The sequence below is a fragment of the Myotis davidii genome, unplaced genomic scaffold (assembly GCF_000327345.1).
Source record: "Myotis davidii unplaced genomic scaffold, ASM32734v1 scaffold292, whole genome shotgun sequence".
NCBI lineage: Eukaryota > Metazoa > Chordata > Mammalia > Chiroptera > Vespertilionidae > Myotis > Myotis davidii.
The window spans coordinates 3,251,127-3,275,020 of NW_006285042.1; the positions used below are offsets into that span (position 1 = coordinate 3,251,127).

General features: G+C 40.2%; 1 protein-coding gene across 7 annotated transcripts in view; it reads left to right on the forward strand.

Annotated features, from left to right (window-relative positions):
• AIG1 (androgen-induced 1) overlaps positions 1 to 23,894 on the forward strand; it is a 189,386-nt gene that overhangs the window by 99,835 nt on the left and 65,657 nt on the right. Inside the window, exon 4 of one of the 7 annotated variants that reach the window (XM_006755382.2) lies at positions 14,382 to 14,621. The exons of the other annotated variants lie outside the window; for them this stretch is intronic. Within the exon in view, the coding sequence (XP_006755445.1) occupies positions 14,382 to 14,423 (42 nt within the window). The 3' untranslated portion in view covers positions 14,424 to 14,621. Of the gene's footprint in view, positions 1 to 14,381; positions 14,622 to 23,894 lie in introns of those variants that run through there. 7 annotated transcript variants of the gene reach the window in all.

The following is a 23,894-nucleotide window of genomic DNA, read 5'->3' on the forward strand; positions in this document are numbered from 1 at the left end:
CACAGCAAAATAGATGGACACAACTAAAAGAAGCAAAGTGACAGCATGCAGCCAACCCATCGTGTTATATAATCGGGGGCAGGAAGGCTCTGTGATGAAGGTCCTGTCAGACTGTCAAGGCTTCATTCTTATGAGACATTTGGAGGAACAACGGAAGGCTGTAACTTGGGAGGAAGAATAGTGTGCTTCATACCTCCAGCAAAATAGTGGCATTGTAAAATCGAGCAGCATTGCAGAAATTAAAAATTAAACTTGCCACGTTTGTACTGCCTAAAAGCAACCCCATAAAATGGTCTAATCTCGCATTCACCAATCAAAAGCCTTTCTAAACTATTTTAGATCTTTCCCCAGGCTATTCTAAAATTCAGTTTCTTTGTCTGGAACGTGATCATCTAGCATCCTAAAAAAAATTAAAAGAAAGAAAACACCCCTATTTTATAATTCAGGAAAATTGCCATAGCTAACAGACATGCAGGCCTCATACCTTGTACCAAGAGCAAAGGAATTTCTGTATGTGAAAATGTCTCTATAAGTGCCTCATACTCAAACAGTAGGTAAGGGAGAAGCTGATGAGATGTGATATGAATTATTTTTTTAATTCCAACAGCAGATTAATTTCTGCATTTTCCCCATTCTTCTATGTAGTACGACACCTGCTCCGAAGGTCCTTTGTCTAGCTTAGGGTTTCTCAGCCTCGGCAGCAGCAAATATTTGAGCCAGATCATTGTTTGTTGGGGGAGGAGTGCATTGTAGGACGTTTAACAAGTTCTCTGGCTTCCTTCCACTAGTTTCAACCCCTCTCTGCCTCCAAGTGTGACAACCAAAAATGTCTGCAGACATTGCTGAATGTTTCCTGGAAAGCAAAGTTACCCTGGGTTGAGAAGCACTGGTAATCCACCAATCATTCAAATTCTACCTATCCTTGAAGAACAGTTATCTTGGCTAATGTTTCTGGCCCATTCTCCTCTCCATTTTCTCACCAGCACTGCAGTCTTTGAAACTCAACAGTTAAATTCCTGAATTCAGCCATCCCCTACCCTCCCCTCTACCCAGCCAAGCTGGCTGCCCTGGGATAGGAAAGAGTACATGCTCAGAAGGAAATCAGTCAGCCCTCAGCTCCCCATTGCTCTGCACAAGGCTTGATTTGAGTTTTCCACCTTACTGTACCCCACAAACTCTCCCCTCTGCATCCATGAACTCTGAAGATGTTAGGGTTTGGGGACTCAAAATTAGAAGAAAAGAGGAAGAGTGAGCTTGGCAGAGCAAATGGAAGGAGAAAGAGGTCAGGGTGGAAAGAACTGTTCTAGAGTTGGAGACTGGTTGAGAGCATGGATATGAACAGGGTCTAAGGCAAGTCTAAGACATGGCTTCCAGGCATGTTTTGGGCAAGGGACTAACCAGATAATGAGTTCTGACTGTTGGTGAAAATGTCTCATTAATTTATAGTTACACCTGTTCAGGTCTTCAAACTGAATCAGAAAATGAAACTGTGGTGCCATAGGGTGCTGCACCCTTGAGGAGAAAAGGTGAGAAGTCTAAGTGTAGAAGAGCTTTGGGTGTCTGTGCCTGGGACAAGAGCACCCTTGAATTCAGCTCCTATTTGGACCAAAACCTGAGGCTCCCTTCTATGAAGTCCCAGCCAAACAAGAGAAATCAAAGTGAATTTGAAAGGCATATGTGCCCACAGCATGACATCTGGTCTCATAAGACAGCAACTCAAGAAAGCTTGAGGACTTCTGCTTTTAAACCAAGACAGTTAGACTTAATCTGTAAGGCCTATGCTTCTTGTGGGAAGAAATGGAACCATGTAGCTACCATCTCTGGATCAATTCCTTAAAAAGCATTGTGACCCTATGTCTTAAATATCAAAATTGGCCTGTAAATAGCTCTCGTGGATTCCATACCCCTGAAGTTGTCCCTAACGCTCTTGATTTTTTGCAATAAAATTACAGCAAAGATTTTTTTTCTTAAATGTGCTAAATATTCTATTATAATACAATTGTAAATATAAGTGCATGTGTTTAGTTACACTGTTGCCCCTTTTTATTAATTGATCTTCAACTAGTTTTACCACTAACTCATTGTATAACCCTGCATGAGTTAGTTTATATTTCTAGGCCATGGCTATTGTGGTATATGATAGCATATATAAATGCTAACTACTGTGCTTGGAAATAATAAAGATAAATAAACAAATGCGCTATTGCTGACTTCAAGGATCTTACCATGTAGTGGAGAAAAACATGAGAAAACTGACAATCACAATGTAGGTTTTTAAGTGTCTTGACAGAATGTAGGATAGCTTGATGAGGGAGAGACAGCTTTTAACTCAAACATAAAGTTTAGGAAAAAGTTCTTTAAGAAAACAAAAAGCTACAAGAACAATTTAAGAAATAAAAATTATTATATATTACAGTTTATTGGAGATTTTAAACAAGTCTATTTTGAGAATTCTTATGGCTCCCCATATAAATGAGGAAAGATGGACTGTAATCAAATTGAAAGTTGGAACCATAAAGAAACATAGATTGTTCAGTTTGAATGATTGCCATAGCACTGAACAAAAGAACAATAAAATATATGGTTCATTTTTTTCCTATTAAGAGAATTTGCCAAAGCCTAATAAAATACTCTTAACACCTTGCCTCATGAAGTAACTGAAGGAAAATGTCTTCGTGTTTTCCTGCATTTAATGTCACCAAGATATATTATTGCCAAGACATGCAAATAGTACTGCCTGGGCTGGATTTAGGGGTGACAGGTCGGGCCTGGAGTGCTGGTTACTCTCAACATGCAGTGAGAAGAGCACTGGACTTGGGATCAGAAAACCTTAATGCAATCCCCACTCTGCCAGATTTTAGACTAGCTGAGAGATTTCAGAAAAGCCTCTGTTACCTCGTTTGTGAGAAGGGGTTTCACAGGATGGCTGCAAGGATTAAATGGAATATAGGTTATTTTTAGCCATTGTATCTCTTTACTAGCTATTGAGTGAATGGATCTTCTTGTGCAACAATAAATACAAGATCATTGTTTAACAAGCACAATTGCAAAGTATGTGATTTGAGGGGTAAATGGAAGCCTTTTGCTGTTTCCCTGCCTCCTCACCCCTTCTCAGTCTTCACTATGACCAGAACTAGCTTCATGAAACACACATTGTACCGCTCTTGGAAGTGGTACCCTTCAGCGCCTACTCATTAGTGTTCAGAGAAAAAAAACAATACCTTGGTGCCAAGGCCCCTTTTGTTCTGTTGGGTGACTGTGGCCACCTCTCTGGCTGACTTCTCTGTCCCTCAGCCAGGCTGTACATGCTCATTCTCTCTTTCTCCTCCATGTCTTTACACTGCTCCCTCGTCTTTACCCCACAGATTCCTTCCTAGTTCATCAATGTTCAGCTCAAGTCTTAAACTTCCCTATGTGCTTTCCATGGTAGTCAATATCTACCTTCCCAGGAAACTTCTCTTCCTGAACGCTTATTGTCTGTGTGGTTGTCTGTTTCCCTTGTTGACTTGGACTCCTTGAATTATACCACAAAATCTTCAGGCTGACTGGATGATAGCGTATTGGACTCTGTGGCCAGGGAGATTGTGCAAGCTGAACTGTTGTTTAGCAGCTGGGCAAGAGCTGGTCTTGAAGACACTTTCCAGCAAAGACTTCAACTGATGTTCTTAGGAAGTCTTGACTTTTCTTTTAGCTCATCCTGTGAAAGCAGGATAGTATCATACAGAGAATGCAAATTGATTTCCTCTTGCAGGTAAGCTTAGCCTAATGGGTAGTAGACACCTGGAGGTCTGTATTGAGAGGGATTCTGTGGCAGCATCCAGGTTTTAACAGATGTGGTCTGTGCTTTCCTACCAGGGTCTCCCCAAATACATAGGGCAGGAGAGGAGGGGGTCTCACTTTTGGTATAGACTCAAGGAACATGAAAGTTAGAAGGAAGCTGTAGTTTAACAGTCTCTGATCTGGTTCTTCCTTTCACAGAAGGCCATGTGAAGACTCAGAACTGTAAAGTAACTCATGCAGGGTTACACAGCTAGTTAGTGGTAAAGCCATAATTAGAAGTCAACAGTGATTTTTTTCATTGCACAATACTGCACATATTTAATTAAGATTTTTTTACACTTTTAACTAATTTTTTATAATTTCTTTCTAATATAGAATGTGAGCCTGCATGTCAGTGAGATCATGCTTGGTCCCCACAATCACACTTCTGAAGCTCTCGTTCCTGCCATTTTATGAGCCTGATTCTTTAGACTTAATTCTTGAGCCCCTGACAGCCTTCTGAAAATTGCTTTTTTGTTGTTGGGTTAATGGTGATCAGAATAAGTTTCTGTTTCCTGCAATCAATAACTATGGTTGATATATAAACTGATCCAGGAGCGGATTTTAGGAAATAGGTTCTCAGGGAAATAGGAAGAATTGGGCATTAATATCTAATCTAGATTAGGCAAAATGCAGAGAAATCCTATTTAATATTCAGAATGGGATTCTAATCACTCATGCAGCCAATGGTGAATGGGTTAGAAAAATGCACCTCTGCTCACCTAGTGTCACTGCTTGTGGAGGCAGAGCAAGGCCTTGAATTACCACTGCCAAGCAAAGCAGACAAGGTAGGAGGGGTCCAAGGTCCCTGAAGTGAGAGGTAGAATGACCATCTCACATCCAAACCACACATGCTTGGTTTAAGGTAGAAGAAAAATTCAAAGAAAAATTCATCTAAAAAGACTCTTTTATGTGACCTCAAAACAGATTAAAAAAAAAAACACAACAACCCAAACTTTGATGCTATGCATTTTGAGTCATAGTGTTAACTCCAGTGTCTTTGGGTCTCCTGGTTAGAGCAGGGCCCAGGGAATTGGAGCAGTTGATTTGGGGGTCACAGAATACCTGGAAACCCCTGCTCCCATGAGCCTCCCTTACTCTTAGACATAGCATCTCCTCCTTGCAAAAGACACTGCTGCTCCATTACCTGCAAGAGTTCCTATGAGGAGAAGCCACTTCCCCCACCTTCATTAGGGCATCCGAGTCTTACTGTGCTTCCACACCAAATCTTTGGCGTTGATTTTATCCCATCATTTTTAAGTAGCAGATTTTTTTTAAGTTTATGCTTCAGAGCAACTTTTATTTATGTGAGATTCTGAAGGCCTCCATGAGTGAGGTTCAATGAATCAATGGTTTAGAACCCTCATAATTTTTCCTACTAACATAAAATAGTTTATTGAATTAATAAATCCTAAGTACTAAAGATATACAACTAAAAGCAGTTTTTAAATAAATAAAAATTCTTAACTATACTTGCCTCATTAATCTTTATTTAATAACTGCTCTATTTTTCTCTGTTTCTCTTCTCATTTTTATTATTGTTCTTTATTTTAAAGGTAATGTCACCACATTACCAAAAGACAAAGAAAAATAAAACATGACCCATTATTTTGTGATTGTTACTATTTAGGTTTATTTTCTTCTGGGCTTTTTCATTTGCTTCCCCCCCCCCTAAACATTATGGTAAATATAATTTACCATAATTTAATACATTATAAATCTTTTAATCTCTTAGCATCTCTATAGCTTCCTTTTCAATGGTTGCATAATATTTAAAAAAGTACAGTCGTGCCCTATCTGGTTTGGCTTAGTAGATTGAGCGTTGCCTTGTGGACTGAAGGGTCCCAGGTTCGGTTCCGGTTAAGGGCACATGCCCAAGTTGTGGGCTCAATCCCCAGTAGGGGGCATGCAGGAGGCAGCCTATCAATGATTCTCTCTCATCATTGATGTTTCTATCTCTCTCTCCCTCTCTGAAATCAATAAAAATATCTTTTTTAAAAGCACAGTCATTAAGTTGTGATTATGAATTATTGAGGGAAATTATTAAACCCAGCTACTGGTAGGTATTCAATTATCATTTGTTGAATTAAATTGAAAGTCCTTGCCCATCCTAAGTTTGTAATATTTGAAACTATTCAACACATATCTTCATGGGTAGAGCTTTCCACATATTTTTATTTAAGGTAGATTCCCATAAGTGGAATTACTGGTCATGTCGTATAACTGTGTTTATCTACTGCCAAATTGCTTTCCTTCTGGAAGGGTTGTATTGATTGACAGCATCACCCCTCCAATGCATGAGATCACCAGCTTCACTGCATTCTTGTCAGCACTCATGCAATGGAAGGAAGTACAGCATCTCATTGTGATTTTAGAGGGAATGTCTTCTTATTTGTGTATTTAGTGACTGCATTTGCTCATTTGTGAATTCACTTACTTCAGCAATTTGAATGAGCTCTAAATAGAATGAAGATATTAACTTATATTTACTGCTAGTATTGTCCTCACTTGTATATTTTTCCCCATCTACTGTGGGATTCTTTGGGGAACACATTCCCTCTCCATTGAAGAGAAACCTGTTAGCCTTCTTCAGAAAGTACCTTGAGCTCTGAAAATCGGCAACCTTGTGAAAATGCTCCTGCCACCTTGCTTTAGCTGCCAGCATTAAGTGACCCAAAAAGGACAACTTATTCTTACCTACTGTCAGCTAATCCAGGAAACACTTAAATTACCTCATCCTACATGTCAGCATTGCTTCCACAAGCAAAAATAGAATAAAAATCATATGTTCCCTATCATTAATGCCCTCCTCAACTAGGAAATTTGCTTCTATTTGACCCAATTTTCCTCCCCAACTTCCTGTCCTTGAAGCAGGTGTTTGACATATGTCTTTACAAATCTTTGCAGATTTCGGTCTTCCTCTATCCTTGGTTGTGATGTTTTAAAGTAGCTAGGTCCCCCCTCCTTACTAGAACTTGAGTTTAAACAGATCACTATTTAAGGTAGCGATTCCTGAAAAATAAGCATGCTGAAGGATCCCTTACTTGTTCTCAACATTTTGCAAATCATGAATAACATGTTTCCTGTGTGCAGGTCACCCATGCACTGCCTCCTTTAATCCTTACCACCAACCTCATCTTGAATTACTCACCCTGAACCACTCTATACACACTAGTTCAGCTTGGTGGGGCCACAGGGTCTTTGCTGCTTCCTCTGCTAGAACATCTCAAGGCTGGTCCTTTCTCTTATTGTAGGTTCCAATGTGTACATAACCTGCTAAGAGAATTCTTTTTTGATCATCCTAACTGAAGAATATCCTAGATATGCTGTCTTATTTAATTCACAGCATTTATTACTATTTGTATAATACTAGTTGTTAGGTCATTATATTTATGTTTACTTGTATAGTTTCTGACTCTCCACACACACTCAACTGTGAACCACTAGAGAATAATGACATTGTCTGCCTTATTCATCACCAAATCCCAACACCTAGAAAAGTGGACCACAGTTTATGCTTTATAAGTATATGGTGAATGAATATGAACAAAATAGGTAGTTATTATAGTATCTATTGTATAGCTGAGTAAAGTGGGGCTTAGAAAGGTTTAATTATCAACTCTAAGGGACATAACTAGTAAATTATAGAATCTGGATTCAAACTCAATTTTTTTTCGACCCAAGAGCAACTCTTAGCTGTTATTTAGCCTCTTTAGATGGAATCATTTCAACTCAAATCAACACCCATATCTAATTGGTGGAATGCTAATAAGATAATGATTAAATGACAATGAAAATTATGATGCCAGTAGTAGTATACCCCATGAGTGTTTCCTGGGCCTCTTCCTTGATCACCTGCAGTGCACACACCACCTCAGCTGGCAGCATGTTCAATGTTGAACATCTCTAATTTTAAAAAAGTGTTCTCTTATCTTGCACCAAAATCTGCCTTTATGAATCTTTCACTCATTGATCCTAGTTCATCGCTCTGCAGTAAAACAGAATGAATCCTTTCTAGTTGCATGTGGAGAGGAAGTCAGAAGCAGTGGGGTGCATTCCGTTTGGATTTCCCTGGTTTCTTCCTGTGTTCAAGTACATGGTATGCCAAGCATTCCCATGTGGACAGGGGACAAGGTGGTTTACCTGCCACCGATGCTGTAGTGTTGTGGTTTCGTCTTAATTAGCGGAGGTACTCTTTTCCTTTGCTGACAGATCAGCCAGTTCCTATTAAGGAAACTGGGTCCTCATCACAGGCTTTGGATGATTAGTATTGTCTTTGCACACCGCCTTTGTATGAAAGAGGTCTTCGAACTAGATTCACTTTTCCCCTCCAACTTGAACGTGGTAAAGATTGATGAGGAGATGTCTAATAAACCCTCTGCGCTCCTTGAAACTGAGACCCAATTCAAACCTGTTTAATTCTGTTCTTCTGTGGTCTTTGGCTTCAACTTTTGGCCTTTGAGAGTGTTTTAGTCCAAGCTACACTGTGGTCACTGTGGTTTCCACTGGTGGCAACTGGCTCCCAATGATATTCCTTAGGTTTGAATCTTGTATGGTTCATAACTTTTATCTAGATCCAGTTTCTTTGGTTGGTTCCACACAAAAAAATAGAGAAAAATGTGATAATAACAGCCAATATTTAGTATGCTCTGTGAGCCAAGAACTGTTCTGAATGCCTTTCTTGAATGATCGCATTTACTAGACAATAACTATTCCTAGGAAAACAATATAGGCCCTGTGCTGAGGGCTTCACATTCATTATTTCATTTCATCCTAATTTGCAGTTCCAACCTGATGGTACTCTAGCTTCCTCAATGATATGACTGATTAGATGCAATAATCCATGCAAAGGACTTGGGACAGTACCTAGCATAGAGTTAGCACTCAAAAATGTTAGCTGTTATTATTACCATATTTCTTATTTAATGCTGAAGAGATCCATTTATTTCTGGATCTAGACACACAGTGAAGCATGCATTTTTCTGGCTTAAGTCAACACACTGTACTACAGTAGACAGGATAGTTAAGATAGAAGTAGCAACGATCTGCAGGTCAAAAGATCTGTGGTCAGGTCTTAATTCTGCAATTAATAGATTGAATACCCCGGAAAGTTGCTCTACTCATGAGAGCTTTAATTTCTTCATGTGTACATGAGATGTGTGGACCCGATGATCTTTAAGATCCTTTGTCCCCTGTACGTCTTCCTTCACATATTTCTTTGTCCAAATGTGAAATTCACCATGAGGCTCAGGTTTCTACCATCTCAACCCACACATCACGTTAGAGACCCAAAACACTGTAATGGAAGATGCTTCAGGAAGTGCTTAGTAAGGAAATTAAGAAAAGCACCCCCAGGTCCCCTTCTGTCTGCTCCCCAGCACTCTCAGCAGTAGGGCAAAGCCATCAGTAGCCAATTGATTAGGCATTCTCAGAGAAAGCACAGCATAAAATGCACTTTGGTGGTATTTGTTTTTTGTTTGTGGATTTTTATTTTTTTAATTAAGAAGAGAGAGAGAGAGAGAGAGAGAGAGAGAGAGAGAGAGATTGAAACATCAATGATGAGAGAGAATCATTGGTAGGCTGCCTCCTGCATGCCCCCTAATGGGGATTGAGCCCACAATCTGGGCATGTGCCCTTGACAGGAATCGAACCTGGGACCCTTCAGTCCACACACAGGCTGACGCTCTATCCACTGAGCCAAACCAGCTAGGGCTATCTTGGCCATTTTAGATGTCAAGAATTATTAGGGTATTCCTAAGGCTTAGGAAGAGCCACACTCAAGGGGCCAAAGAGCCGCATGTGGCTGGCGAGCCGCAGTTTGCAGACCATGGAGCTAGGGCGATGATTTTTTTTTTTTATGATCTACCACATGGGAGGTGGTAGGCTGTGGTAAGGAAAGTGCTGTCCCGGCAGCCTTTGAGCTTTATTCCAGCTGCAGCTCTGTCACTGTCTGAGTCTTGGACAAATGACATTTCCTTCCTTGGGCCTTAGTTGTTTCAGTTGTCAAAAGGATTGTTAAAAATTTCTAACATATAATTTTATTTACCCATGTTACCCCAATAAAGTCACTGAAAACTAAATTTTTAAAAAATGTTCCAATTCTAAAAACTCTGTGCTACTGTTCTTCCCATGAGGACAATACTCAGATGAAATCCGAGGGACAGAAAAGCATCTTGTCTCCCCTTTCTCTTTTCTGGGCTAAGCAGAATGAGAGTTGGTGTGGAAATAAATAAATAAAAATCTGCTGTGAAAAGGTTCATTCAGCCTTTCCTTAGTAGATCGAGTGGTTGGTATTTCTGCTGGCTTCTGAAATACATTACAAATCACAACCTGGAAAGAGTCCCGAAGCAGCTCCCAGCCTTCCTGCTGCATTTGGATCCATCTTTAGGTCTTACACTGCAGCTCATCCTTAACAACTGACAAAATATTTACTTTGCTCGGTACAGAAAAGGGTAACATTTTCCAAAATATTAAACTAGATTGGATTCAGAACACAGACAATGAGGCAAAAAGTTGGACCTCTGCTTGAAGCCATGTCGTTGAATCATTTTCCAGAGTGCCATGAGAAATAGGGCCTTAGTGGATGTTTTTGCACCACGGTAATTCGGAAAGGGGTAAAGCCAGCCAGTCCTTGTCTGGCATGTAGACCAGAGGTTCACAAAGTGTGGTCCCTGGATCCACAGCACTGGAACCACTTGGGCACTGATTAAAGATGCAAACTTGCACCAACCATTCCCAGACCTGCTGAATCAACGAGGCCCAGCAGTCTGTGTTGTAAAGAGCCCCCCCCAGGTAAACAAGTTCAAGTGAAAGTGCTGGTAAAAGTTTAGAACCACTGTGTAGGCCCAGGAAGGTGACGGGTGCTTATTACCTTTGAATTGAAAGTTACTAGTGACAAGACTAGTAATGTAAGTTCTCATTAATAAATTAATTTTTGCTAATTTAAATGAACTGGTATGTACTGCTTTTTGAAATGCTTTCCACCACCCCACCCCTCCTCTGTCCCCATCTTCCTCTCCCCTCTCCTCTGGCCCCCACCTGCGTGCTCTTGGCAATGATGTCTGAGTTATATTTGACTCTTGTTAGGATTGTAAAAATGCACTGCAATTTGTTCTAACATACTTGTATGTATTTTGATAAGAACTAATTGAACTTTTAAAAAACTCATTTGAGGTTTCACCTAGGACCAAAAATAGTAGACCAAAATTGTATGACTGCTATTTATAATTTTCTATTCTATTAATTAGTTTTGTTAAAACTATTTTTATAAGTCAACTATGATTTATTTATTAAATTGCTAGAATTTCACTCTAGTTGCCAGCTTTAATTACGAAATAGACTATCATTTTGACATCTATATTGTCTCTATCTAAAATTGCCAGTAATTTCTAGGAGAAATTAAGATAATCCTCACCAGCACCTCCTTCTGCCACTTTTTAATGCCTCGTTCCTGCCCCCTCACTCGTGTTTTACCTGCCTGGCCACTGCAGGTATCTGAGCTGTGACCTTTGTCCTGCAGTCTCATGCTTGGCAATGTCATTTGGTCCCAGGGTCCTGCATCTGTTGATTTGGAAGGCTCACAAATCTGTAACTAGAGTGTGATTTTGCTCCTGAATTCCAGCCAATATCTCCAACTGTTTCAATATTCTTCCAGCACCTCAGGACCTTACAGACCACACATCCAAACCAGAACTTATAGTTTACCCTAACCCACTCTCTCTGACGACCTTGTTTCTTTTAATGAACCACCCCCTCTGTGTGCCCTCCACAACCTGTCACAGGCTGAGGGCAGGAAACCAGGGATTATAGAACATTCGTGGGTTGTTGTTTTTTAACTGTATTGGTTTGGATTCAAATCCAGGCTCTACCACCTATTGGCTACCTGTACCATGAGACACCTCAGATCTTCAGCTTCTTCATATGTAAACTGGAGGGTAGTTTGGAGGAATCAAAGAGGAAAAGTATATAAGAATATGATTGTGAGAATGAGAGAGGCCATTGTTAATAATTATCCCATAATCAAAAAGAAATAAGGCATAATAAACTCAGACTGTGCCAAGAAAAGTAGGAGACGTGTTCATCCTATACATTTAGTGTTATGAGTAAAACATAGATGTGTCATTAATAATAGTCCCCTTTTCCTCCTGCCTGCCATTCTAGTTCCCTTCATTGTTCTCTGAATCTGTCCTTCACTTTCATTCTTCCTGCCCCCAAGCTGTCCTCAGTCCCTGTCACTTGAAGGATAGTAATGTCCTTTCCATTGAGTTCCTCCCCTCTACTACATCCCCTCTATGCACTGTTACCAAATTAATCTTCTGAAACCACATCTCTTAAATCATTCTCTGCCTCAAGCTCCTTTAATGGCTTCCTGTTGCCCACTTACTAAAGTGTAAACTCCCCAACATGGCATTTAGAAGTCTTCCTGTTTGGGGTTCAATGTATTATTTCAGACTTAACTCCAAGCGTTGTCCTTTCCTTACATCAAGTTCTTGGCATACTCAACCATTTCTCTAACTACCTTGCCTTCTCTTATGCCTTTGTTTATATTTGCCCTCTGGATGTCACATTCTTCCATCCTGTCTCCACTGTTAGAATCCACTTTGTCCTTCAAACTAGAGTATGACCTCTTCCAAAAAGCCTTCCCCAATTTTCCCAGTGAGAAGCTCTTCCTTTACCCCTTAAATTCTCCTAAAGATACCGCATTCAGAATCTAAAGCACTGGATGCTCTCTATATTGTAGTTAGCAATATATGTTTTAGGTTTTAGACACCCTACAAGTAAGGGGGTGGTGAGAGGAGGCAGAGAATACACCTCGCCCATGTCTCTTTCCTTCCCTTAGATAATCCACACATAAGAGGAACTCACTACATGCTTGTTGAATGAATAAATGGCTAGATGAAGTCAGTTTTGCCCTGTCAATAATTAAATATTGTCATTGCCTCCTCAATTAGCCTAAACTTTCTGAACATCTATGGCAAAGATTCTCACTTATTTTGCTCCTTTTAAGAACTAGGAGAATAAAATAATTAATTCAGTGACAGTAAAGATTCTAAAAGTACCCATATCTTTCCCCCTTAATCTTCACTTTGATGCCATTTGGCCAATTTTTTTTAATTGTTGGTCAAAGAAACAAATTTTACACAAGCACATTGTGAAAGTCAGTCATCTGCTTACAACTTGGGCATTAGAAAATATTTAAAAATCAGTATCCTTGAATGCCTTTTTCCAAACTCCACAATGTGTGGGACAATTTTGTGTTGATTTTTTTCTTGCTTCTGTCCCAATTTGAGAAGCAGCTCTCAGAAGTAGGAGAGTTGACCCAGAAAGCAAGAATCTTACCAGTAGTCAGTCAGTCAGCCTGTCATAAATCCTTACTTAGTGCCTACTGTATACTAGACACAGGGTTCCATTGCAAAGCAACCAGGCATGGCCCTGCCGTGTGGAGCATGCTGTCTATAAAGAGGAGCAAATACAGATATGCCAGAGCTTCTGCCCCATGCCCTTCCTTCATCTCCATCTAACTTAATTAGCACAAGGAGGAAGGCTTTAAAAAACAACAGGGAGAGGTAACCTTTAAGGGTCCTCCAGTCTGGGACCTGGAAGATTCTAAACTCTTTGATCTAAAAGATTGTCAAATTGAAATAAAAACAAAAGAAAAAAAGAGCCTAATTTTTAAGGCTTAAAATATCTCTATAACTATGCAGAGGTCTAGTCTTCTAATTTTAGGTCAAAAGAGCTGTGATCTCTTTGAAGTAAAATCTTTTCAACATAGAGAAATATCTGTGTGGATGTTTTAGGGTTCTTCCACCAGGGTACTTTAGAAGGAAGGACCAAAGTCTCACTCAGCAGCTTCAGTGGTTTGGTTAGGGAGGAGCGCGCGTGTGTGTGTGTATGTATGTGTGTGTGTGTGTGTGTGGCAGTTTACTATTAGGGCATAGGGGCCTGGGCCTCAGGATGAGCCAGGAAGAGCTGGGGCTACAGAAGAACAGAAGTTCTGGGGTGTTCAGTTGGGGATCTGCACTAAGGTGATTCAGATGTTCTCCTAGGACCTACTACATTCTCCTTTATCTGTTGCTATCTATTTTCTCTCTTCTTTAACCTTCTTTGGTTCTACTTTTTCACTTTTCTGATTTTGGTTCTACTTTTTCACTTTTGAGCAGTGAAAATTTTTCTTCAAGCAACATCTTATATTTAAAGCTGATCAAAGTAGAACTTCTTTGGATAAAGTGGGCATGAGTTTGGCTCCTCCCACCCAGGTGTCTCCTCATTCTGACATCAGGCCCTGGGTCACCTCCACAGAACCCCAATGGTTCCTTGAAACATGCTTCAGAGACTTCTGCTGTGCCCTTAGCTTTGATTTTTCTCAGTTTACTTTTTCCCATGACTTAACATAATCACTTTATACCCCAAAGAGAAAATCTAATGGACCCCATTTTGTCTTTTTGCACCTGACTGGACTGTTCTTGAATGAAGTGTTCACCCTTGATCCAATCAGTTGTGGCCAAGGTGGGGGTGGAGTTACTCGTGTAAAATGTGGCTACATAGTGCTGTCCCTTCAACAGGTGGTGGCTCAGCAGGGATTGTGTGTGTGGCAGACACCATGACTGCCATGTCTATTGTGTGGTGAGGTTGGAGCAAGTGTCCCAGGACTCACACCAGCAGAGTGTAGCAGGAGCATCAAGCAACCATGGGCCAACACAGGAGAGAACAGAGGAGGAGCAGGAAGGAGAATCTGAGCAGTCATATGGGATCTGAACATCCTTTACTTACACGAATGAGTGACTTAGGGCTTTGGACTCAAGGAACTGTGGGAAGCTGAAAACCAATAAAGAAATTATTGTCACCAAAATGATGGGTGTGGTCTGCGGAACAGGAGAAACAAAGGTAACCTTCATCTGCCTCTTTGTGTAGGTGAGGAACTAGCTTTTTAAAATGTGTTCTTTCCATTTTCAAGATGTCAAGTGTAAAACGCCAACTCACTCTCAATTTAAGAGTTAAATTCTTATTCCTGGGAAAAGGCAAACATTGCTTTTGTGGCCATGTGAGGCATTGCTTTGAGGGTGGCTGGCCAAGATCTTTTGGGCAGTGTTGGACTGTACCAGCATCATGGTAGAAACCCAATAAGGGTCCAAAAGGAGGCACTGTGATTCTCCCAGCCAGAGGAACCTGAACGTGGCCATAGGTGGGTCCTCTGCCTCCAGCAGAAGGAAGGCCTGCCTCTAGCAATGCCCTGGGACTTAGTGGTAAGATTCTCTGGAGAAAGCAGCTGTTTCCTACAATTTGAACAAAGTATTTGTACTTACTACTCACATTTGAAGACCTTTGTCTCCAAAACTGAATTAGTCTAGAGACTCATAACAATTCTCTTCCACCTTCTTTGGGGTTCTATCACAAACAAATAGGTGTAGCTAGTTGGGAATTGGGGGTGGTGGTGGAGAAATGGTATTTTATTATGTACTGCACATTTTCACATTTGTTGCCCGAAGAGGTGATTGTGAAACTGAGTCTTAGCTGATGAGGAAGAGCTAGCTCCATGAACAAAGTGAAAAAGGTTCCTCTCTCTGAAGGAGCATGCCATACCTGTGGACCAACGCTGCCCAGTCGAAACATAATGTACAAACCAGATTAAACAAATGTACAAAGAAGCAAGTGAAATCAGTTGAATAGTGTATTTTGTTTAATTCAACACATCTAAATAGTGTTATTTAACAAGAAACCTATATTTTAAAATTATTAATGAAACATTCTTTTATTTCATACTAAATTTTAAAAATCTGGTTGCATGGTGTACATTTGTAGCACAGATCAGTTTGAACTAACCATAGTCCAGGTGTTCAGTAGCCACATGTGGCTAATGGCTACTGCATTTGACAGCACAGGTTTAGATGATGGAGGGAGACCTGGGAATATTAAATACACAGGGAGTTCTTTGAGCTGCTATACACCGGCTGCATATGGATGACGGGTGGGAGATAAAAGAGAGATATAGGTAGACACCAGACCACAGAGGCCTTAGATGCCAAGTTAAGGGAATCTCAGTTTAATCACAAAGGCATTCAGGAGCCTTTGATGCCTTTGAGAGGTTTTAGGTAGATTAAATTTGAGGTTTGGGAAGATTATGCTAGCAATTGTGTGAAGGATTGATTAGGGAGGCATAGCACAAAGAACAGTGGTGGTCCTTTCTCAATCCGTTGTGTTTCTCTGTGTTTAATGAAACTTTCATATAAACTCTAGCAATTAGTACACAGCTGTTCTCAATTTTCAGTGTTTCATGAGTTGTTTTTTTTTTATCATTTTCTGGGCCTTTTGAGAATTTGAAGGGTAAAGTGGAATAGTAATTAAGAATATCAGGTGTGAAAGAGAAAATGCTGGGTGTGGACACCATTAAGCTTGGACTAAGCAGTTCATGTTGTGCAGTTCTTAGTCAAAGAGACCCTTAGCGTCCCCAAACCACTTTGTACAAGCATTATGCCATTACTAAGTGCATGTGTGCATGGCAGAAGGCAAGCTTCCTGAATTCCTTTTTTCTCAGGATTGCCTATTTAATGGGGTCCTTTCTTCTGCTTTCCACCTGCCCTTCTGCCATTTTGCTCCTTGGCCCCATTTTTTATGCTCGGAGCTCCCTGAACTATTCTAGTCCTCTTGAGCCCAATAATAATGGCTAAAATATTAGCAAGATTGGAGGCCACAAGCAGAAGAAGGTGTTGCTCTCACTGGTGGAGGAGGTGTCTGTGCTTCTCTCATCTGCCTCTACTCCAGGCCTATGCAACCCTCCTGTCCCCAAAGCCCAGAAGTGTCTAAAGCCTGAGGTGATTCTGATGACTGTCAATCACCTCGGGGCATGGACTATAGGGGTGGCTGCGCCTGGCACTGCAGCCACTTCTTGTCTTCTGTTTCACAATCTACAATTTCTTAAATTTTGAAACCAAGTCCTCAGATTCCATAGCATTGATGGATTCATTTATTTTGCTCAAACTAGAACAAATTTCTAGTTCGGGAATGATTGGTGGTTTGATGAGATAATAAGGAAGAAGGGAAAAATAAACCCTGTTTATATTATTGGGGAACCGTCTCAACTTTGCTGGGCCAGATGTCAATAACTGCTGGTCTTTTTCCATCGTGCCCACAGTTTATCGAGTTAGTTGATCATTAAAAAGGGCTTTTTTTATTTCTTTCTTCTAAAAAAAGTATCTGCATTTTGAGTTAAGTGCTTCTGTGAAACCAGCTCCAGTGCCTGCCTGGCATCTGTCCATGGTGCTTGAGCTGCAGCGATGATAACTGAAAACTACAAAGCCCCCAACACATGCTCTGCCTGGCCTTGTGGGGTGAGGGTGGCCAGCCAGTAGAGTGTACAGTGTCACAGGGAAAGACCTGGACCTGGGCAATTTTTCCCACCGTTAAAATAAAGCACTAGGTGATTTACCTTATCAAAGGTAAAAGATTTCTGTTTATGAGCTCTTCATACATGCTTACTCATAAAAGAAGAAAAAGTGATTCTGGAAAACTGCAGGAGGTCAATTTCTGTTGCTTTTGTCAACTGTCATCGTTCAAATGTAGATTTGAGTGATTAAGTGGTAATAATAACATGAGTCTCTTTAAGAGGGTTTCCCAAAGAAAAGAGAAAATCCTCAGAATCCCCGACCTGGTTGCCTTTGAGGAGCTTGTCTCAAATGAGAAGAAAATATTGATTGCGCAGACTAGGAGGTTTTGTCTCTATATGGAAAAATATAAATGTATATTGCTGGAGAAATAAAGCAAGAAGGGAAAAAATAATCCAGCCAGCCACTATCTCCTGGCCGGGTCCCCTTTCTCTTAACCTGGATTTTTCAAGTGTCCTTTTTGGATGGGAAAGTGAAGTCAGACTGATTTTGATTTAGATTTTTTTTTAATCAGGAAGAATGGATTCAAATTAGACTTGAGAACCTGAATCAATGCCATTGATAATCAAATGGAACAGAAATACTTGCACCTTCATTTAGAAAGTTGTCTTTCACAACTGGTGGCTAATATTCTATGACACATAACAGGAGTGAGAAGCAGTTGGGAGAGGAGGATGAAATGAACTTCAGTCATATTGGCTGAGAACATGGCAAAGAGGTTATTCCACACTAACCTCAAATACCCTCCCTGGTAAACAGACGCTAAACTAAACTAATTATCAATCTCTGGCCCCGTACACATGCATTCATTCATTCATTATTCCGTCATTAATTAAGAGCCTACTAAATGTTAGGTAGGTGGTGTCAAGGGTTTGACAATGAATGAAATATGATGCTGACTTCAGGGAGGCTGCAACTCTAGTGGCTGGAATGAATGGTTAGATACAAGATAAGGGGCAAGATACATGTGTGGCACCAGGGAACCCCAGAAGATGGTCTTTTTCTTCCAGTGCAATGACGAGAGGACTTTATTCCATGAAAGACTTCTTTTAAATAGAATTTGGTATTTTCTTTTGTTGTTGAAGGTTTCCATCAGGGCATGTGTTGCATGTTTCTATATTGTTGAAGAAGAAGAAAAAATCTGCACTTTGGATACGGCTGAATTTGGTTTTGCATGTGGCTTTATTTTATAAAATAATGGCAGGGGAGCTATGTGGGAAACGTTCAGATGTGCAGGATTTCTGTGATTTGAAGCTGAACCTGTGTATCAGAAAGGAATTATATCAGCTTAAGCTCCTGGAACGGAGAAAGGTGGCCTTTTTCTGCTAATGCCTTCCCTAGGCTCCCCATCTACTCCCTTCTCCTCTGATACATTTTTATTTTCCTGTAGCCAGTAAGCCAAAAGGAAGTGTGACGTTTTCCTGACCAGGATATTTTGGTTGTTGGATCCTGGGAAGCCTCTGTGGGCTTTGGGTTGTGCCAGTTCTCAGGAGTGGAGCGCGTCTGGCTGGTGTCCCTCCTGGTGACCTTCGCAGCCATCTGGGCCGGGACCTACGTCTGCCCGCTCAGCCCAGCAGGACAGGGTCTCAGCTCTGAGTGTGCAGATGCTTTACCCGGACTCGGCTTCTGTGACTCAGGCCATCTGTGGGTAATTTGTCCTTATTCTGAAGTTAGAGGCTTTCAAAGGCTTCAGTTTCTCGAGTCCCACCACGAGGTGCGCTCTCTGGCCACGGCTCTCTGACACCAGCTGCCTATCCGGTCTGGGGTCAGGCCCCAGTTCTGGGTCAAGCTGCCATGACTGTAATGACACTGTTCTGTGCACTGGAGAGAGCTTCACACCAAGTTCCTGCCCCCTCCTGCGCGAGTTTCACTCTTCATGGACTTGTTTGAAGTTCAGCCAAGCTGGCAGCCGTGGGGTTCCATTTTTACAAGCTCTAGCAACAGTAGGCTGCAGTCCTTTGTGTCACCATGCCATCTGCTTAGCTTTTTCCCTCTTCAAACTGTAAGCAAAGTGAGTGAGCTAACTACACCGAAAATGCACCTCCCCCAAGTAAAACCCATTTGCATCAAGTCAACTTAAATGACACTGCTTTGTCTGTTCTAAACCACATTTTTTCTCATACCTCCCTACGAAATTGGATTTCCACCAAAAACATAGACAATAAGAATAATGAATATATAATAATTCTTCACTACATACCAGCCACTGTACTACATGTTTTATGTTCTGATGATTCCATTTTATCTACAAACACCCAATGAAATATCATTCCTATCCCTGTTTTTGTTTTAAGGAAATTGGAACTCAGATATTTTAATTAACTTACCTGTGACCATGCCATTAATAAGTGATGAAATCTAAATATAAACCCCACTGCCTGGTCCCTAAGTGCAAGAGCTTAAATTTTTGTAGAATGCCTCTCTCTTGATATTAAGCATTCAATTCCTTGAATTTCAATGCCTTTGACTGAAAAAAAAATCCCTTATTTCTTAAATAGGGCATCACATATCTATTAGCAATTCCCATTTATTCATTTATCCAAAGCAAATATTTATTGAGTGTCTACTGTGTTCCATGCACCATGCTGGGCCCTATGGAGCCAATTATGAAGAAGCCTTGTCTCAAGGAGCTTATAATATAGTCTGTGTCACATTTATTTATTTAACAAACCTTTACAAGCAGCAATATACTGTCATTGTGCTAGGGACTGGGACTATAAGGTCAAAAACAATACCATCCCTTAACTGTGTAAGCTTTCCAGTTTACCAGGACTCTCAGGAATTACAATTCTAGGATTAGGAATCATAAATGCTGGATTCCAGCACCAGTGTTTATTACTATGTATGTCCTGGTCAAATCACTGAACTTCTCTCTCTCAGTTTCTTCATATATTAAATAGATAACAGCTCCATAAAAGTAATTGCTGCTTTAACTGGCCTTACAAAGGAGTCTTAGGTTTAGAACCCTAAGAGAAAGAGAAAAGAGCTAAGTCTAGGTTTGTGAGAGAAGCAGGATAAAACTTCCAGAAGCATATTAATCGGAAGTTTTTGGCCTCAAGTAACAGAAAACATGACCAATGACTTTTAAAAATTGGAATTTATTTTTTCACATAAAAAGAAGTCCAGAGGGAAGTATTTCTGGTATTGTTTCAGTTGCTCAACAATGCTACCAAGGACCTAGTTTCTTTCTAGTTTTCTGATCTACTACCCTTAGTGTGTTGGCCTTTCGTCCTCAAAGTTATTGTGTCGTGGTTACAGATGGTTTCTGTTGTTTCCAGAATTATTTTCTCATACTGGTGTCCATATGAGAAAATGCCTTTCTCCCTAGTGGGGCACTTTTCGTTGTTTTCACTCTGGAATAGAAGCCCTCCTCTTGCTGACATTTCCTTTTCTCTTATTGACTAGAACTTAGTTATATGTCAAGTCCTACACCAATCATAATTAATGCTTTGTATCTGAGGAGGGGCTTCTGCTTTCTCTGAAGTCATGGGATCTCCATCTGCACAATATCTGGGTTTGATTTGCAAGGAAGAAAGTGAGTAGGCAATTAAGAGTATCATAGAGAGTTGAGTAGAAGCAGATACTCTAGCAGTGGTCATTTAGTCCTAGAAAAACCTAGAATACTTGAAGACATTGTAATAAGCAGGAATACTCAAGAGGTTAATTCTAGGAAACATAGATCCCAGAGAAAAACCTTTGTTGTCCAGAAAGATTTTGTGTTCAGAGTAACTTATCCATAGAAGGGAAAGCTAAGGAAGAAGATTGCCACTATGAACTCCATGTGATTCCTAATCCTAGAATTGTAATTCCTACGAACTCCATGTGATTGGCTTGTATTTGTAATGGAGAAGAACCAATTACTTCTTCTCTTTCATTTTAAATTCATATATTATAGAAGCAATGAACAAGGAAGATTGATGCTTATTGGAGCTGCCTAAAAGAACTTCAATCATCCCAAAGTCTTTATTGAACTGAGTGCATGATACAAAGATGAATAAAATATAGTCCACTCACAGGCAGACATTTTAGATTCCTATGCATTTCCAACTGTAATTGCAATATAGTAAATTCTTTACCACACATGAACATTTATGCTCAAAATACAGTTGGATCACTGAGGAGGGACTGGTCAATTCTGCTTGTAATGAGGCAGGTAAGGATGTGGGGAGGAGATACAGACATTTGAGCTGGACCCTGAAGGAGGAAGAGTTATTCAGAGTTGAAAATAGGGAAGAACAACCTAGCAACATAATGAAGGACAATCTAGCCAAGGGAATCTTATAACAGAAATCAAACTCCTCTGAATCTTCTTCAGCAGATACTTAATGTTAGACATTTAAGATCCAAGGAATCAACACTTACACCTGCTCACTGGAAAACCTATAATTTTCCAAAGACTGTTGCTGCAGCTTCAAAATGAGGAGGTGATGGGTGCCTATATATGGCTGTTTGCTGATGAGCTGAGTAGCTGCCCTTGGGTAGAACAGTAGGCAAGGAACGCCTAGTGAATGTAAGAAGGACCATGTGTTCAATTCCTCACCTGCTACCATGTGATCTTCTTTCCCTCTCATCTTTCCACTTCCATGTTCATATTTATGAGCTCATCTTGCCAAATAAGCTTCACCTCCTAAACAGTGAGGTATGTGTCTTTACAGCTTTGACTTTCCCATGCCCTAGCCCAATAACTGACATACTGTCAATGTTCAAAACATGGATGTTGGACAAATGGATGATTGAATGAATGGAGTGAGAAGCTTGCCATGGGTGACCTGTGTGTTGGCCCCATAGGCGATTGGACCTGATGAAGTGTTCTCTTTGCAACATTTTATTAAGTGTACCTGGCTCAGGATGTTTTATCCAATTAGAGTTTTTGAAATGTGCCAATAGGTGGGGAGTAGAGGCAGAAGATCTCCCTATAATTATGTATGTGTAACATATGAGGGTCTGACTCAAAAGGAGCCACTACCAAGGCCTACCTAAAGTGGGCAAAGAGATTAAATGAGAAGGGAGCAACATTTATTCAAACTACACATGAAAGGGAATACGTTATATGGGTTTAAATTTTAGACTCTTCCACCACCCGTTTGAATCCCAGTTTCATCACTTCCTAGTTCTGTGACTTTGGGAAAATCACTTAAACCCTTTCATCCTCAGTTTCCTCATCTGCAAAATAAGGATGAAAACAGTAACTACCTCAGAGAGTTGTTGTGAGAATTAAATTAATATATGTGTGCTGTTCTACATCATTACATGCTTGGCAAATAGTGAATACTCTACAAGTGTTAATGACTTGAGCTTCAAAACATCCTAGGAAATAAGTATTACTTTCCCACTTTACAGATGATGAAAGTTAGGCTAAGTGATATTACATGAGGTCCTGGATCTGCTAGAGCAAGTAGGTGGTAAGTGACAGAAACAGGACTGAAATTTAAATCTGACACTATAAGCTCTGTTGTAAGCAATTGAATGGCTACAGATTATGTTATTAGTGGTCAGTCATCTGTCGACCTAAACATGGCCAGATAGTAGCTGAGACTCCCATAAATATGTCTCTACTAACAAAACTGCTATTTCTATATGAGGCACATAAGCCACAGACCCCTTTCTGCCTGGGATTGTGAAATTATGGAATCCCAGACTTGAGCACATCAACCAATCACAACTCCTCACTTCTGGACCAATGGCTAATAGAATTTTCCTAACACTTAAAACTCTCTGTGGTAAAGAAACATTTTGTTTTTGTTTTCTTAAATTTCCAATCTGCAATAAGCCAAAATTTTATAAAATATAGATTTAAAAATTTAATTACTAGAAAAAGGAAATGAAAAAACAACATTCTAACCCAAGTTTTTATATGATTAGATTCAATGAAGAGCTTTCAGACAAAAATGATACACACTCTTATTTGCTTATAAGGAAGTTCCTCATATTTCTATGGATTTTCCTGTACAAATATCAACCTGATGTTTTCGAGGCCTCCCAGAGAACCTCTATCCATCATCAGAGGGCATTAGAAAAATGATCTAAAAAAATAAAACAAAATCAGTTTCTATAATTGATTCTGTGCTGGCACAAGGTAAAGGTTAAGTCACTTTTAACAAAGGTTCAAGAGAGATCCCAAAAGAGACAGGCCCTGAGCAACTTTAGAAGCACTATTTTAGCACAGAAACACTCCAAAACCCTAAGTGGAACCTAGGCCCTGTGAATAGACAGACATTTTAGAGGAGTTATGTGGAGCCCTCTTCCTCACCCATCAGCCTACATCCATGACTATTTGACTTTTCCCTCAGGTCCAAACTCAAATTGGCTACAAAACAAAATCAGTTTCTGTAATTGATTCTGTGCTAGGCACAATGTAAAGGTTAAGTCACTTTTAACAAAGGCTCAAGAGAGATCCCAAAAGAGACAGGCCCTGAGCAACTTTAGAAGCACTATTTTAGCACAGAAACACTCCAAAACCCTAAGTGAAACCTAGGCCCTGTGAGTAAACAGACATTTTAGAGGAGTTATGTGGAGCCCTCTTCCTCACCCATCAGCCTACATCCATGACTATTTGACTTTTCCCTCAGGTCCAAACTCAAATTGGCTGTCACCATCTTCCCACTTTTAGGATAAGGTGTTAAAAGAAATAAAAGAAAAACAAAACAACAACAACAAAAAAACCAGAAAGAAAGAAGCCAAAGAGAGTTTATTCCC